General features: G+C 43.4%; 1 protein-coding gene across 1 annotated transcript in view; it reads left to right on the top strand.

Moving 5' to 3' along the window:
* The first annotated feature begins 13,928 nt into the window (after positions 1-13,928).
* The window catches only part of LOC129697030 (melatonin receptor type 1A-like), a 103,005-nt gene continuing 100,557 nt past the window's right edge, over positions 13,929-16,376 (top strand). Inside the window, exon 1 of the mRNA XM_055635225.1 lies at positions 13,929-14,549. Coding sequence (XP_055491200.1) covers positions 14,366-14,549 — 184 coding nt within the window. The 5' untranslated portion in view covers positions 13,929-14,365. The remainder of the gene's footprint in view (positions 14,550-16,376) is intronic.

Raw genomic sequence — 16,376 nt, 5'->3', positions numbered from 1 at the left:
TATGGGACATGCATGATCACACTTTGCAATGTGAGAGCTCGGTGCAGAGTGCTGGAACTGGCAGCTTTCTTGACAAAAACCTTTTATTTTCACAAGCTTAATTCACTTGCTCGGTAACGTCATTACTTATTGAGCATCCACAATCAGCATGGGAATGATCTGCTGAGGTTTACCACATGTGTGTCTATACCTGGGCAATGCCTAGACGGATGTTGTAGGATGGTTTTCTAATTGGCATAGCGTGGACAACTTTGCTACCAAGTTGGACCATTCATTGTAGCATATTTAATACTGGGGTGTGAAAAAAGAATTGTTACTTTACTGCTCTGAGTCCTTATTGTTTCCGGGTTTGCAGCAATCTTTTTGATTCAAAGAGAGCAGTCCGAGAATAGCCTTCTCACAAACACGCACACCTGATTGCATGAGATCAATACGTTGCAGATGCATCCATCCAATTGCTCCACAGTTGTCATTGCTGCAGGTAGGGTTGCCAACTGTCCAGTATTAGCCGGGACGTCCCGTATATTGGGCTAAATTGGTTTGTCCCATATGGGACCGCCCTTGTCCCGTATTTGACTACTAATGCTGGGGTCAAGGGTCGGAGCGCCATGTCCGACCCCGCCTCACCGTCCTGACATAGTGCAGCCCATTGAGTGCAGCAGTAGCTCCTTGCCTTTGGCCCCGTCGGTCGACAGCCCGGCCAGCGGTCCGACATTCGGACCTTCGCTTACCGCTGACATCAGCACCCTTTGTTCTCATGGACGATCATCGGTTCATGAGTTGGATGGGGTGCCGGGCCAAAACTGCTCAGCTGGTCTGCTGGCTGGGCTTTGTGTGCAGTCCAGCACCCCAGCCAACTCATCATTCACCCAGCCTTGACCAAGTGGGTCAACGAATCGCCATTGAGAATTTGTCCCTTATTTGGGAGTGAGAAAGTTGGCAACCCTAGCTGCCGGTCATAATCACTGAACACACTATTTGTAGAGCTTTCCTAAACAAACACTGGTCATTTTCACAGTTCCCACTTTCCAGCTGGTAATTCTGGCTGACGTGCGTTATAGTCATAGAATCATACAGCAGAAAAACAGGCCCTTTGGCCCAACATGTCGCAGAAGCGGCGAGAGTGAGTATTGGCTGGAAGCAGGTGAGAGAGAGAGAAAGAAGATTTAAAAAGAGTGCCAACTGCCCGGTTCAAGTATTTTCCGTGAAGGTCGGAGAGAAGCAGCAGCCAGAAGCAGCGAGAGTGAGTATTGGCTGGAAGCAGGTGTATCAGAGGGAAAGAAGATTTAAAAAGAGCGCCAAAGGCCCAGGTTCCAGCAATTTACAAATTAGCCCTAAAGTAGTCGATTAGGTAACAGATAAAGAAGTATGGAGCGGCCTTGTTGAGGTGAAGTGCCTTGGTGAGGGTAAAGTGTGAGTCTTTGGCTTGAGAGTCTTTGGCGAGGAGGCTGAGGCAAGGAGGCTACACTTGATCGAAATTTGTAATTTGTGATTTTTGTCCACTGAAGAAATGGCAGGCAAGTTGGTGCAGTGTGTTTCCTGCAAGATGTCGGAAGTCAGGGACACCGCTGGTGCTTCTGGGAACTACACCTGCAGAAATTGTGCCCAGGTGCAGCTCCTGAATGAACGTGTGTTGGGGAACTGGAGAAGCAGCTGGATGACCTCAGGGCCATCCGGGAAAACGGGAGTTGTCACACCAGGGATACAGGAGGAGCGAAGATGGGTGACTGTGAGAAAGGGGAGTAAACGTGGAGTGCAGGAGAGTGCAGGTGGCTGCGCCTAATGGAAACAGGTACGCCCTCTTGGGAGCTGTCGAGGCACATGATGCTCCCAGTCCGAGCGGCAGTCAGGCCAATGGCTCTAATCCTAACAATGAGACTCGACCGGAGAGACCAACGTCGGGCAGAGCCATAGTGGTGGGTGACTCCATTGTCCGAGGAACAGAGGGTTCAAGATATCATGGACTGACCAGAACATCCTCGAGAGGGAAGGTGAGCAGCCGGAAGTAGTTGTGCATGTGGACACAAAACGACATCGGGAAGAAGAGGAAGGAGGTTCTGCAACGTGAGTTTAGAGAGTTAGGAAGAAAACTGAAAGGCAGGACTTCTAGGGTGGTTATCTCTGGACTGCTTCCTGTACCTCCTGCTGGTGAGGGCAGGAGCAGAGAGATAGTGGATCTGTATGTGTGGCTGGGGGGCTATTGCCGGGAGCAGGGATTTAGATTTATAGACCACTGGGATCTCTTCTGGGGTAGGGATGACCTGTACAAAAGGGAGAATTTACACCTTAACTGGAGGGGGACCGACATTCTGGCAGGCAGGTTTGCTAGGGCTACACATGTGGGTTTAAACTAAATAGCAGGGAGGAGGGGTTGACAAATTGGGAGTATAAGGATGGAGGTAAAGGGGAAGTGAGTACAGGAAAAGTTGCAAAAGACTCCTGAATTAATGGGAAGGAAAGTTCGAGAAGGAATAAGAGAGTAATGTCAGGGGCAACAGTGAGAGAGGGGAGGTGAATACCGAAGTGTTGTATACGAATGCGCGAAGCATAAGAAATAAAGGAGGCTCAGTTAGAGATTGGCAAGTTTGATGTTGTGGGAATTACAGAGACATGGCTGTAAGAGGACCAGGGCTGGAAACTGGATATTCAAGGGTATACATCCTATCAAAAAGACAGCAGGTGGGCAGAGGGGGTGGAGTAGCTCTGTTGGTGAGGAATGAAATTCAGTCCCTTGCGAGTGGTGACATAGGAATCAGGAGATGTAGAGTCAGTATGGATAGAACTGAGGGATTGTAAGGGTAAAAAGACCCTAATGGGAGTTATCGATAGGCCCCCAAACAGTAGCCTGGATGTAGTGAAGAAAGCTCATTGCATGTTGTCCTTCATAACAAGAGGAGTCGAGTATAGGAGCAAACAGGTCCTTCTGCATTTGTACATATGAGACCACACCTAGAGTATTGTGTGCAGTTTTGGTCTCCAAATTTGAGGAAAGACATTCTTGCTATTGAGAGAGTGCAGCGTAGGTTCACGAGGTTAATTCCCGGGATGGTGGGACTGTCATATGTTGAAAGAATAGAGCGACTGGGCTTGTATACACTGGAATTTAGAAGGATTAGAGGGGATCTTATTGAAACATAAGATTATTACGGGATTGGACACACTAGAGGCAGGAAACATGTTCCCGATGTTGGGGAAGTCCAGAAGCAGGGGCCACAGTTTAAGAGTAAGGGGTAGGCCATTTAGAACGGAGATGAGGAAAAACTTTTTCACCCAGAGAGTTGTGAATCTGTGGAATTCTCTGCCTCAGAAGGCAGTGGAGGCCGATTCTCTGGATGCTTTCAAGAGAAGTTAGATAGAGCTCATATAGTGGAGTTAAGGGATATGGGGAGAAGGCAGGAACGATAGTACTGATTGTGGATAATCAGCCATGATGATAGTGAATGGCGGTGCTGGCTCAAAGGACCAAATGGCCTACTCCTGCACCTATTTACACTAGTCCCATCTGCCTGCATTTGACCATATCTTTCTAAACCTGTCCTATCCAGGTATTTGTCTAAATGTTTATTAAACGTTGCAATAGTACCTGCCTCAATTTACTCATCCGGCAGTTCGTTCCATTCACTCACCATTCTTTGTGTGAAAAAGTTTCCCCTCAGGCTCTTAATAAATCTCAATTGTCTGTGTTGGAGAGATTAGCTGCCAGGAGAAGAGCAAGTCAAGATTTATATTTGATTTTTGTAGTTGAAATGTTTTGAGTGTTTAAAATGTGTATTTTCAACTATTTTAAAATTATAATGAACTTATTGATATTATTTGGAATTTTTGGCACGTGCTAAGCGACTGTAACAGTCTATAGCTCTCACAACTGATTTAAAGAGCGGCGTTTACAGTCATGAGCTGTGTGGGAAGATCATCACTTCACTGCTCTCAATGCCCACGTTCTCTCTGCAGCTCTCCGATGACGTCTGTTAGCTCTGCAATAGCTCTTGCTTCACTGCCGTGCTAAGAGCTGGACTCCCAGCAGAAGAATAGGGGCAGTGGGCTGCATAGTGGCGCAGCTGGTAAAGCTGCTTCCTCACAGCGCCGGAGATACATATTCCATCTTGACCTCGCTGCAGTCTGTGTGGAGTTTGTACGTTCTCCCTCTCACTGTGTTGATTTCCTCTGGGTGCTCCTGTTTTCTCCCACATCCTAAAGACATGCAAATTTGTAGTTTAATTGGCCTCTGTAAATTGCCCCGAATGTGTTGGAAGCGGATGCAAAAGTGGGATAACATATAGTAGAATAATGTGAATGGGTGATCAATTGTCAGCGTGTTCTTAGTTGGCCGAAAGGCCTGTTTCCATGCAGTTGTACAGGGTCTTGGTGAGACCACACCTGGAGTATTGTGTACAGTTTTGGTCTCCTAATCTGAGGAAAGACATTCTTGCCATAGAGGGAGTACAGAGAAGGTTCACCAGACTGATTCCTGTGATGTCAGGACTTTCATATTGAAGAAAGACTGGGTAGACTCGGCTTGTACTCGCTAGAATTTAGGACCGAGATGAGGAAAGCATTTTTCACACAGAGAGTGGCGAATCTCTGGCATTCTCTGCCACAGAAGGTAGTTGAGGCCAGTTCATTGGCTATATTTAAGAGGGAGTTAGATGTGGCCCTTGTGGCTAAAGGGATCAGGGGGTATGGATAAAAGGCAGTTACTGGAAACTGAGTTGGGTGATCAGCCATGATCATATTGAATGGCGGTGCAGGCTCGAAGGGCCAAATGGCCTACTCCTGCACCTATTTTCTATGTTTCTACGTATCTTTCAGTCAATTGATCAAGACTGCATTCTGCCCCATAATATAAGTGGCAGCATGTGGTCTCAGGAGTGGACAACTGGTGAACACTCCGTGGATGCAAGGAACCCTCTACAATCCACCCACACTGAATGTAACATATCACTAAATGGCACACTGTCTCCTGAATGTAAATGGTTAGCCACAAAATCTATTTATTTCTTGGTCAGTGCCGCTTTGCTTCGACAACTATGACCTATGCACAATGTACATTTTCCTCAAATGAGCTCCACTGCACAGGTCAAAGCTAGTTGAGATTTTGAATGCTTTGCACTGTTGCTCAGCACCAGAGGAGGCAAGGCAACACTGCAGCTGCAACAGCCGGGGGCAATGTACAACACAACAAATTGATCACATAAGAACATTAGGGCGGCATGGTGGAGCTGCAGTAAAGTTGCTGCCTTACAGCACCAGAGACCCAGGTTCCATCCTCACTACGGGTGCTGTCTGTGTGGAGTTTGGACGTTCTCCCTGTGAACGCGTGGGTTTTCTCTGGGAGCTCTGGTTTCCTCCCACACTTCAAAGACGTACAGGTTTGTAGGTTAACCGGCGTGGTAAAATTGTAAATAAAAATTGTGCCTTCTATGTGCGATAGTGTGTTGGTGTTCGAGTGGTCGCTGGTCGCTGGTCAGCGCGGACTCAGTGGGCTGACCATTCTGTATCCCTAAAATACACTAAAGTAAACTAAATTAAACATAAGGAATAGGAACAGGAGTTGGACTTTGGGGGCTTGACCTAAGTGTGAGAGAGGAGGGCTAGAACAAAGTTACTACATTGAGATGCCCTTATCATGTATCTGTACACTGCGAATGGCCTGATTGTAATCATGTATTGTCTTTCCACTGACTGGTTCGCATTCAACAAAACCTTTTCACTGTTCCTCGGTACACATGACAATAAACTAAACTGAACAGAACTGAGATTGGGGGTGGTGATGGTAAAGTAATGTATGGACCATGAGGGGTTGTGGATGGAGACATAGGTTGTATGATTAACCATTGGTCTGAGTGAGGGATTGTGCTTCATACAGTGTGGAAACATGCCCTTCAGTCCAAATTGCCCACACCAACCATCATGCCCCATATACACCAGTCCCACCTGCCTGTGTTTGGCCCTTATCCCTTTTAACTTATCCTACCTATGTACTTGTCTAAATGTCAAGTCAAGTCAAGTCAAGTCAAGTTTATTTGTCACATACACATACGAGATGTGCAGTGAAATGAAAGTGGCAATGCTCGCGGAACAACAAAACAACCAAACAAATTATAAACACAATCATAACACACATATTATTTTACATAATAAATAATAGAAGGAAAAACGTTCTGTACAGTTAGTCCCTGGTGAGAAAGGCGTTTACAGTCCGAATTGCCTCTGGGAAGAAACTCCTTCTCAACCTCTCCGTTCTCACTGCGTGGCAACGGAGGCGTTTGCCTGACCGTAGCGGCTGGAACAGTCCGTTGCAGGGGTGGAAGAGGTCTCTCATGATTTTGTTTGCTCTGGAGTTGCACCTCCTGTTGTATAGTTCCTGCAGGGGGGTGAGTGAAGTTCCCATAGTGCGTTTGGCCGAACGCACTACTCTCTGCAGAGCCTTCTTGTCCTTGGCAGAGCAATTCCCGAACCAGATGGTAATGTTCCCGGACAAGATGCTTTCCACCGCCGCTGCGTAGAAGCACTGGAGGATCCTCGGAGACACTCTGAATTTCCTCAATTGCCTGAGGTGGTAAAGGTGCTGCCTTGCCTTACTCACCAGTGCTGAGGCGTGTGATGACCATGTCATATCCTCAGAGATGTGGACTCCCAGATATTTAAAACAGTTCACCCTATCCACAGGATCCCCATTTATACTCAATGGAGTGTACGTCCTCGGATGATGTGCCCTCCTAAAGTCCATGATCAGCTCCTTCGTTTTTTTGATGTTCAAGAGGAGGCTGTTCTCCTGGCACCAGAGTGCTAGCCACCTCCTCCCGGTAGGCCCTCTCATCATTGTCTGAAATCAGGCCCACCACCACAGTGTCATCAGCAAACTTAATTATTGAATTGGAGCTGAACCTAGCCACACAGTCATGTGTGTACAGGGAGTACAATAGGGGGCTGAGGACGCAACCCTGGGGCGATCCTGTGCTCAGGGTGAGGGACTTCGATGTATTCCCTCCCATCTTGACTACCTGGGGCCTGGCGGTGAGAAAGTCCAGGACCCAGGCACACAGGGAGGTGTTGAGCCCCAATTCCAGTAGCTTCTCGGCCAGTCTGGTGGGGACTATCGTGTTGAAGGCTGAACTGTAGTCTATGAACAGCATCCTCACGTAGCCCCCCTTCTGGCTGTCCAGATGGGAGAGAGCGGTGTGCAAGACCTGGGAGACCGCATCGTCCGTGGACCTGTTCGGACGGTATGCAAACTGCAATGGGTCCATATTCCGAGGGAGGAAGGCGCAGATGAGATTCTTCACCAGCCTCTCAAAGCATTTCATGACTACCGAGGTAAGGGCCACCGGACGGTAGTCATTCAGGCAGGCTGGGGAGGCATTTTTTGGTACCGGTACAATGATGGATTTTTTGAAGCAGGCAGGGACCACGGACTTGTCCAGGGAGAGGTTGAATAATGTAGTGAGCACTGGAGCTAGCTGCGTAGCACAGGACTTGAGTACTCGCCCCGAGATGCCATCGGGGCCTGCAGCTTTTCTTGTGTTCACCCGTGTCAATGCCCTCCTCACGTCGTGCACGGACAGCGAGAATGTGTGCATATTCCTCCCTTCAGCTTCGGTAGCCAGCCCGCTGTCGGTATTGTCGATAGTCGGCAGACCTGGAGTGGTGTTGCCCCTCTCGAAACGAGCGTAGAAGGAGTTCAGGTCGTCAGCTAGGGAGGTGCCGGCACATGCGGATGAGGGAGCGGTGCTTCGGTAGTTGGTTACAATCCGTAGCCCCTGCCACAGGCTTCTGGTGTCTAAATGTTTGTATGAGTGTGTATGGACGTGCTCACATTAAGGCTGCAGTGGTTTTATTTTGTGATGGTCACCTTGAGATACCTTGTCAGATAATGAAACTGTTTTTGCTGTTGTTCCATGCCAGTGGAGTTCTCCCTCATGTAGACAACAGGCTCCTGGCAGCACTTCTAATGAGGTCTGGGGTGATCTCCTGCCTGGCTGGGTGCAAGTTCTCTCTCCTGGCTTATCAGTTCAGTTTAGTTTATTGTTGCCACGTGGCCCGAGGCACAGTGTTGAGCTTTTGTTTTTATAATGTCCAGTCAAAGATATACTTGAATATAATCAAGCTGTCCACAGTGCACAGATAAAGAATGAAGGGTACAACATTAAGTACAAGATATAACATTGAAGTCTGATAAAGTTGGATTAAAGATAGCCCAATGTGATTACAACCAAGTGTTCCACAGTGCACAGATACAGCGTAAAAAGGAATAATGTTCAGTGCAAGAAAAAGTCAAATTAAGGATAGTTCGGAGGTCTCCAATAAAGTAGATGGGAGGTCAGGATTGCACTCTAGCTGAAGAAAGGATGGTTCAGTTTCCTAATAACAGCTGGGAAGAAACGTGGGTAGAATAGGTACAGGTACATGGGTAGAATAGGTTGAGAGGGATATGGGGCAAACGCAGGCAGGTGGGGCCAATGTTGATGCGGCATGTTGGTCGGCACGGGCAAGTTGGGCCGAAGGGCCTGCTTCAGCGTTGTATAAATATAACTCTGGAATTCTGCAGGAGCGATGGAGCGGTGGGAAGCTGGAGGTTTCAACCCAGTGGGGGGGTCATGGCTCGTCTTGCATTTAGCAATTTGAGTGTAATGCAATACAAAATCCCAACAAAGCGAGAGGAGATTTATGGTTTGGAAACAACGGCCTTAGACTTGTGGCATAGGATTCATTCAGGCGCGGAGTGGATTGACGGAGTTAAAAGCTCACTGTAATCTGGCATGGAGTTTACCAAACCCCGCCTAAATGCAACTCTTGAAGATAGGTCCCAACCCGAAACGTCGCCCATCCCTTTTCTCTGGAAATGCTGCCTGCCTCACTGAGTTACTCCAACACTTTGACTTTATCTTTGGTATAAACCAGCATCTGCAATTCATTTCCACATAACTCCTCGCCTCTGCTGACATTCCACCACATCTGGAATCAGTCACATAAACAGCGCTCCTCGGTTACTGGCCGTTCACCTCGCTACATTAAATTTAAATTCATTTGCGACTTCGTTCATTGCATTGAAGAGTAGGGAACGTATTCTGAAGTAGGTCCAGACCCGAAACATCACCCACCTTTTTCCTACAGTGATGCTGCCTGAACCGCTGAGTTACTCCAGCACTTTGAGACTATCTTCGGAAACTGTCCTTCAAGCACAAGTCCGCGAAACCCAATGACATCAAACAGAGTTTTTGGTTAAGTCAATTGGAAGGAGTTAGTGAAGTAAACATGCTATTGAGAGTGGAAACAGAATTCTCTTGAGTTCCATGGAACAACTATGGCTAAATGATGAATGTGTAGGAAGGAACTGCAGGTGCTGATTTACAGAGAAGATAGACACAACATGCTGGAATAAGGCAGCATCTGTGGAGAAAAGGACTAGGTGGCGTTTCGGGTCGAGACCCATCATCAGATTGTACGTGAATGTAAGCGTCAATGTGTCAAATCGGCTGCAGTTTGTTTTCGATTTATTGCATCCTCGAGGGGAGATTCACCAGCTTCCAGTTTCTTTACTCGCCATCCGCGACAATTGGTTTCCTCTACTTAAGTTAAGGGTTTTGCTGCACCTTACTCTACGTAGGTATGTTACAATACTTATCTTCAGCGGTGCTGCAGTTCTGCCGCTGGCCGTGTTCGCTACTTTGGCATCTTTGAGGCGGGGGGGGGGGGGGGGGGGGGGGGGGGGGGGGGGGGGGGGGATTAAAATTTTGTTTTCTCCTGCCTGTCCAAGATATATTTTCTCGGGCTGCTAGCTGGTGCTGAAACATTATTCCAACTTCCGTTCTCCAAAGATTTTTTAAAAAATCGCGGGACAATTTAATCGCTGGAGTAAAATTAAAAAAGCGACTTCTAGCAATCAACGGCAACAACGGGACAGATCTCACATAGGGGACAAAACATAAGGTAAGTCGTGTATTTTACATATAAACTTGCTTCTTCGGATGACTTTAATCAACATTTCCTTGGTGAAAATGTGATTTTGGCCCAATACGAACCGGCAGTGTTTTTCCTGCTAATATGGGGTTCAAATTCACTGCAACCGCAACGTTCCAATCGATCGTGTTCTACAAAACCCACTCGCAAGATGATTAAAATGGCCATTAATTTATGGGAATTAAACATTAAATTCCTTCCATTTGGCCTATAAATTCATGACAATGAGATTTAAAAATCATGTTATATTGTGAATTCTTGTGTGAATGTTCTTTGGACACTTAGGCTATTTAAAACTGTTAATCTTTTCTTAAGAAATTGATAGATGTTTAGATCTAGTAATTGGATTTTGTAATTAGCTATAATTAGGTAATGCTTTAATTTCAGGTCATCCAAGTAAAATTGTTTCATATTTGTTTCAGAATGCTTCAATCTATAATAACTGAAAAATGATTTCTGTTCTCTTAATTTTTAAGAAGGTTATGGACTTTTGACTGTCCTTGATCATAGCTTTTGTGTTAAGTCAATGGAGAAGCAATAGGGAACAAGATGCTATTTTCCGAGTACGAAAATGGCCATAACTTTTTTAATACTGAAGATATGAAAGTGAATTAGGTGTCAAATTAAACTTATTTTTATGCTTCATCTGATCAGGTAAATTGCAGACTTGATTTTTTAAATCTCAAAATTTTGTAACATTGCTACTACGCATATTCGCCTGGAGTGACCTGCCCCCTTCGTTAACTTTTATTTTTGTATTTTATTTGAAGCAATGTACATACATCTTAATCATAATATGCAATATATTACATTTCTTGTACAACTTTTTTTTTCAAACTTTAAGCTATAGTAGAAAAAGAGAAAGGAAACGAGAGAAAGAAGAAAATAGTGAGGATAGTAGTGGACGTGGGAAGAAAAGAAGAAAAAATAAGGCCCCACAGAAAAGGGGGGCCTTAAGAAAAGAAAAAGAAAATAAGTAAGGAATCTAAAAAAGGTAAGGCTAAGCAAAAAGGAAAGGGAATGTACCTAATTCCTGACAATTCACACCCATCACCTAGTTCTAAAATAATTATTTTCCAGGGTTGTGTTGCACCATATTACACCCGTAACAAATCAATGAAAGGTGACCATATTCTTAAGAATTGCTCTTGTTTTCCTGCTAGAACAAGTTTCATTTCCTCAAGATGTAGTATTTCCAACATATTTGTAATCCACATTAGAACGTTGGGATAGGCGCTATTCCTAAATTTAAGAACACGTTTTTTTGCCGTTATCAAACCGTAGTTTAATAAACATCTTTGAAATGTAGTTATTTCAGAACAGGCTTTCATTGTTCCGAAAATAATCAATTCTGTATTTGGGTCCAATCTTAAATTAAATATTTTTGAAAAGCTTTCAAAAAAGTAATTCCAAAATTTCTGAAGTTTTGCACAGGAAACAAATTAATGTGCTATTGTTGCCTCTTTAGTTAGGCACTTATCACAGATAGGAGAGACATTTGGAATTTTTTTATTTTTGAGTAATATAATCTGTGTGCAATTTTAAATTGGATCAATATGCGTCTAACGTTGATCGAACATTTACGTATATATAACAAGTAATCTTTCCATTTGTCCTTGGAGATTTCTATAGACAATTCTTGTTCCCATTCTTTTCTTATACCTTCTGTCGAAGAAGGTATGTCTATATTTAAAATAGTATTATAAAAATACGATGTTATGTGATCCAATTCTGCCTGTCTATTCATGCTTTGTTCTAAAGGGTCCAGCTTCAAATTTTGATAATCTTTTGAGTGTTTTTTCAAATAGTCTTGAGTTTGTAAATATCTAAAATATTGGTTACTTTCCAAATTGTATTTAAGCTGTAACTCTTGGAATGGTAAAAAATTTCCCGCTTCATACAAATCTTCCCAAGTCTTAATTCCTAATCGTTCCCAGAGAGTAAATGTTTTGTCAATAGTCGATGGCTTAAACGCAGGGTTGTTAGCTATCGGTGAAAGAAGCAAAAGATTTCTTAATTTAAGAGAGGATTTTATTTGTCTCCAAATTCGTATTGTGCTGTGAATCATCGGGTTTCTATTATACATTGTGTTCTTCAGTTTTATTGGTGAAAAAAGGATCGCTCCTATATTAAAAGGAGTGCAATCCTCCTTCTCCATTATTGTCCATTCTAACTGTTGTGTTGAACTGTCTAACCAATGCATTATATTTTTGATGTTCACTGCCCATTGGTAGTACATAAAGTTGGGAAGTGTAAGTCCACTGTATTCTTTGGGTTTACATAAATGTCTTCTTAGAATTCTATGGTCCCATATGAAATTTGAAATGTATGAGTCAATTTTTTTAAAGAAGTTTTTAGGTATGTATGTAGGTATTGATTGGAATAAATATAGTATTTGTGGAAGCAAAACCATTTGATTGGCATTTATTCTGCCTATTAAGGACATCGGTAATGTTTTCCAAAATTGGATCGACGTTTGTAATTTAGTAAGTAAGGGCAGGTAGTTTGCGTTAAATATGGATTTATGTTTTCTAGTAATTTGAATACCCAAATATTTAAATATTTCTGTAGTAATTCTAAAGGGGTATTTTAAAAGATGTGTTGACTCTTAAGGTTTTATCGTCATTATTTCGCTTTTATTCCAATTTATTCTGTATCCTGAGAAGGAACTAAATTCTTCTATTAATTTTAATAAATTTAGTATACTAATTTGTGATTTTGTAATGTATAATAATACATCATCTGCATATAATTATATTTTATTATTAGAGTTTTTAGTGTTATAACCATGAATATTAGGGTGCATTCTTATGTTTTCTGCTAAGGGCTCTATCGCCAGGGCAAATAGAAGTGGTGATAAAGCACATCCCTGTCTATTGCCCCTGGATAGTTGAAATTTCGGGGATAGTATATTATTAGTCAGTATTCTAGCCATGGGCTCATCATATAATAATTTTATCCATAGGCTAAAATTATCTCCCATTTGAAATTTTTGTAATACAGGTACTTTAAAAAGGTATACCCATTCCACCTGATCAAATGTTTTTTTCTGCATCCAATTAAATAATTGCTAAGTCTTCCTCTTCTATCTTATATGAATACATTATGTTAAAGAGACGTCTCAAATTATTAAATGAATGTATCTTAGGTATAAACTCCGTTTGATCCGGGTTTCTTAATTTACTAATATATTTACTTAGTCTTCTTGCTAAGGTTTTAGCTAATATTTTCAGATCTGTATTTAATAATGCGATGGCTCTATATGATCTGGGGTGTCCTAAGTCTTTATCCTTTTTAGGTATTAGTGTAATAGTCGACCCCGCTAGTGTTTCTGGTAGTTTCTGTTCTTTCAATGAATACATGTAAAGTTTCTGTAGACGTGGAGAAATTATTTCATAATTTTTTTTATAGAATTCATTACTAAATCCATCTGGTCCTGGTGTTTTACCGTTCTTCAAAGACTTCCCCTTCGTTAACTTGGGGAGAGCTGAACGAGTGTCACCGATAGATACATAATTTATCACCTGTCTGACTTCTAACATTTCGCGAGTCATACAAAATGAACGGACAACTGCCTTAACCAAGGGTATACATCCATAAATCTCCTCAGCAACAGCCGCGAATGAAGCGTTTAATTGTTTTCCGCGTTCCCTGTGTGGAAACCAAACCGTTATTTTCCGTGTCTATTTCATGATTCACCGACTCATGCAACAAATGAGATCCCCATCAAAATAAATCAGTAAAGCATGAAATGAAAACTTACTCAAAATAAAGGCAGATGTGAATGAATCAAGTAAATGTATTGCTCCGTTAGATCAATGGACAAGATTAAGCGATGGGACAAATGTACACGTATGAATGCTTGCATGCATGTATATGTATGAATGAATGAATGAATGAGTGAGTGAGTGAATGATTGAAGGAACAGCCGAGTGAAATGAAGGAATGAATATGAATGAATAGGTGGATGAATAAAGCAGACTACGGGCCGGGGCAGTGCTGGGCAGTGAGCTTTGAATCGTGTAATGTGACAAGGAAGTGAAGCCGGCGCCGCTGCTAGTCTCCGCCAGCAAGGGGCGGCCGCTCACACGCTCCGCCGCCAGACTCGCGTCACCAGACCAACGCTAAAATACCACAAATTAACAATGTGATGGGGAGACAGAATGATATAAAAATCCTGCGTCTGACGGATTTTCAAAAATCCTTTATAAAAAAAAGTTAGGTTGCTCTAGTTTAAAAATATATAAATTACATTTTAAAAAAGTTTGATCATGATGGAAGCAGATGGAGGCTACCCCGGTCAATTTCATTGCTGGTGACCAATTTCGAGTCTGGAATTGAATGATTGACTATTTTTTGCTCTTAGAATCTAAAAGTTGCCGTGCCAAGACGAGATCCAGTCAAAATGAACCGGAACATAAGCCGTCTAAATAATTCCAGCTTGGGACCCGAGGCGTTCAATTTCGATCGTCCGGCTTGGGTAATGAACTCACTGGCTGGGCTGCTTATATTTACCATCGTGGTCGATATCTTGGGGAATCTACTCGTCATTTTGTCCGTTTACAGGAATAAAAAGCTGAGGAACGCCGGTGAGTTGCAGTGTCAAGTAATCTTTGTAAATGTGTTTTAAGTGTTAATTCGTGTCGGAGCCATGCAGGCAATATTTTAGTTAGTTCGGGGGATGAGAGGGAGCTGGTGTTTGGTGAATTTGCCGTGTTTTCCATGTCTCTGTCAGGGGAAGGGCGGCTGTGTTTGTATCGGCAATGAACCCCCATCTGTGCAGCCGCCAGATGTAACTTGGCGGCGGTGAGCGGATGAGCGATCAGCTGGCCAGCTCTGTCTCTGGGTCGGTCATGTTGCCGAGGTGTGCAGGCATCCCACGATACTGCACAGGGGGATCCCACTCGGCCCATCGTGCCGGCGTCGCCAATGAACCCCACTCCCTCGTCATTCACTCCTCACCCTCTCTCCGTCTATATGTACCCCAGCCCTTTTTTAAAGTCACGAATGAGTCGGTTTCCACCATCTTTCGGGGCGAGACATTTTCGTTTTTAAAGGGAACATTTCCAACATCTAATTTCATTCCAAACCTCATGTATGAGGGGTTGCTGAACCCTGATGTGACGCAGAGAGAACCTAATGGGTCTGTGTATGCGTGTGTGTGAGGGAGGGAGGGGTGAGATAGTGATCTTGTCAACATTAGACCATACATTTAAAGCCGTTTTATTGATGATTTTACTCTCCAGCGACTATCCCCCTTGCAGTGGCGATGAGATCGATTCTAAAGTTGGTGGCACCTGAGCCTGATGTTGTACCTCGGTCAAGGTGCAGCAACTCACAATTTTAGCCAAACAGAATGCCCGTGAAATGATGTCAGGCAGAATTTTCCTTTCACCGTGCAAACCACAGAACAGTGCAAAGAGAAAGAAAGAGAGCGCAAAGGGCTGGAGTAACTCGTGTAGGAAGGAAGTGAGATGATGGTGACTTAAAGCAAAGATAGACATAACAAGCTATAGTAACTCAGGCAACATCTCTGGAGAAAAAGGAATTGGTGACGTTTTGGCTCGACACCCTTTTTTGTCTATCTGCTGGAGTAACTTAGCGGGTCAGGCAGCATATCTGGAGAGAATGGGAAGCTGCTCTTTCTGAGCGGGACCCTTCTTCACACTGACTGACTTTGGAAGGATGGGGTTTCATTGATACATATCTCCTGTGCTTTGTCAACGAGCACACTTGTGGTCAGCTTTGGATCCAGTTATTAAAAAAAAGTACAACGAAATGACCACTCTCACGTAATCACTTTCATTATACTAAGTGGGAAATGTAAAAAAAAATCGTTACACACATTTCAGTGTAACGTGGAGGAAAGGTTTCGTGGCATGTTCCTCTCTGGAACCACAGACTGATACAGTGTTGTACCGTGTTCGCCGAAGCGGTTTTGCAATTACCATGCATTTCTGTAACCTTGCAAATCTTTTATTTGTGTTCCGTTTTTATTCATAGATAATGAATGTTGATGGCACTATTTTTACTTTTTCAGTGCAGCTATAAATATTTCTTGAATAAAATTCTTCCCTGTGGTGATGTTGATCTCAAGTGAAGTTTGTAAAGAATTCATTGGTAAAAACAAAGCTGCTGTTAAGAAGCGCTCCCTCTGGCATACGTTGGATGGCCATGCCTTGTAAATGTTGCAGTGTGCATCCAAATCTGTCTTCATCTTTGGTAGAACTAGTGTCCTCACTCGATGTCATTCCATACAATATTCCAGGATTAACCATCTATTCCCTTGACATTTCAAATTTTATTCAATATACGTTTGAATTTATTTTTGAAAATCTCTGCAAATTTTGCTATAAAGAGTAATTGCATGAAGGATATCAGAAGGGGGTAAAATATCTATTACAAGCTTGACCAAG

Source organism: Leucoraja erinacea, chromosome 1 (assembly GCF_028641065.1).
Source record: "Leucoraja erinacea ecotype New England chromosome 1, Leri_hhj_1, whole genome shotgun sequence".
Lineage (NCBI taxonomy): Eukaryota > Metazoa > Chordata > Chondrichthyes > Rajiformes > Rajidae > Leucoraja > Leucoraja erinaceus.
Note: the sequence above shows the minus strand (reverse complement) of the source record. Positions and strands in the feature narration are given on the sequence as shown.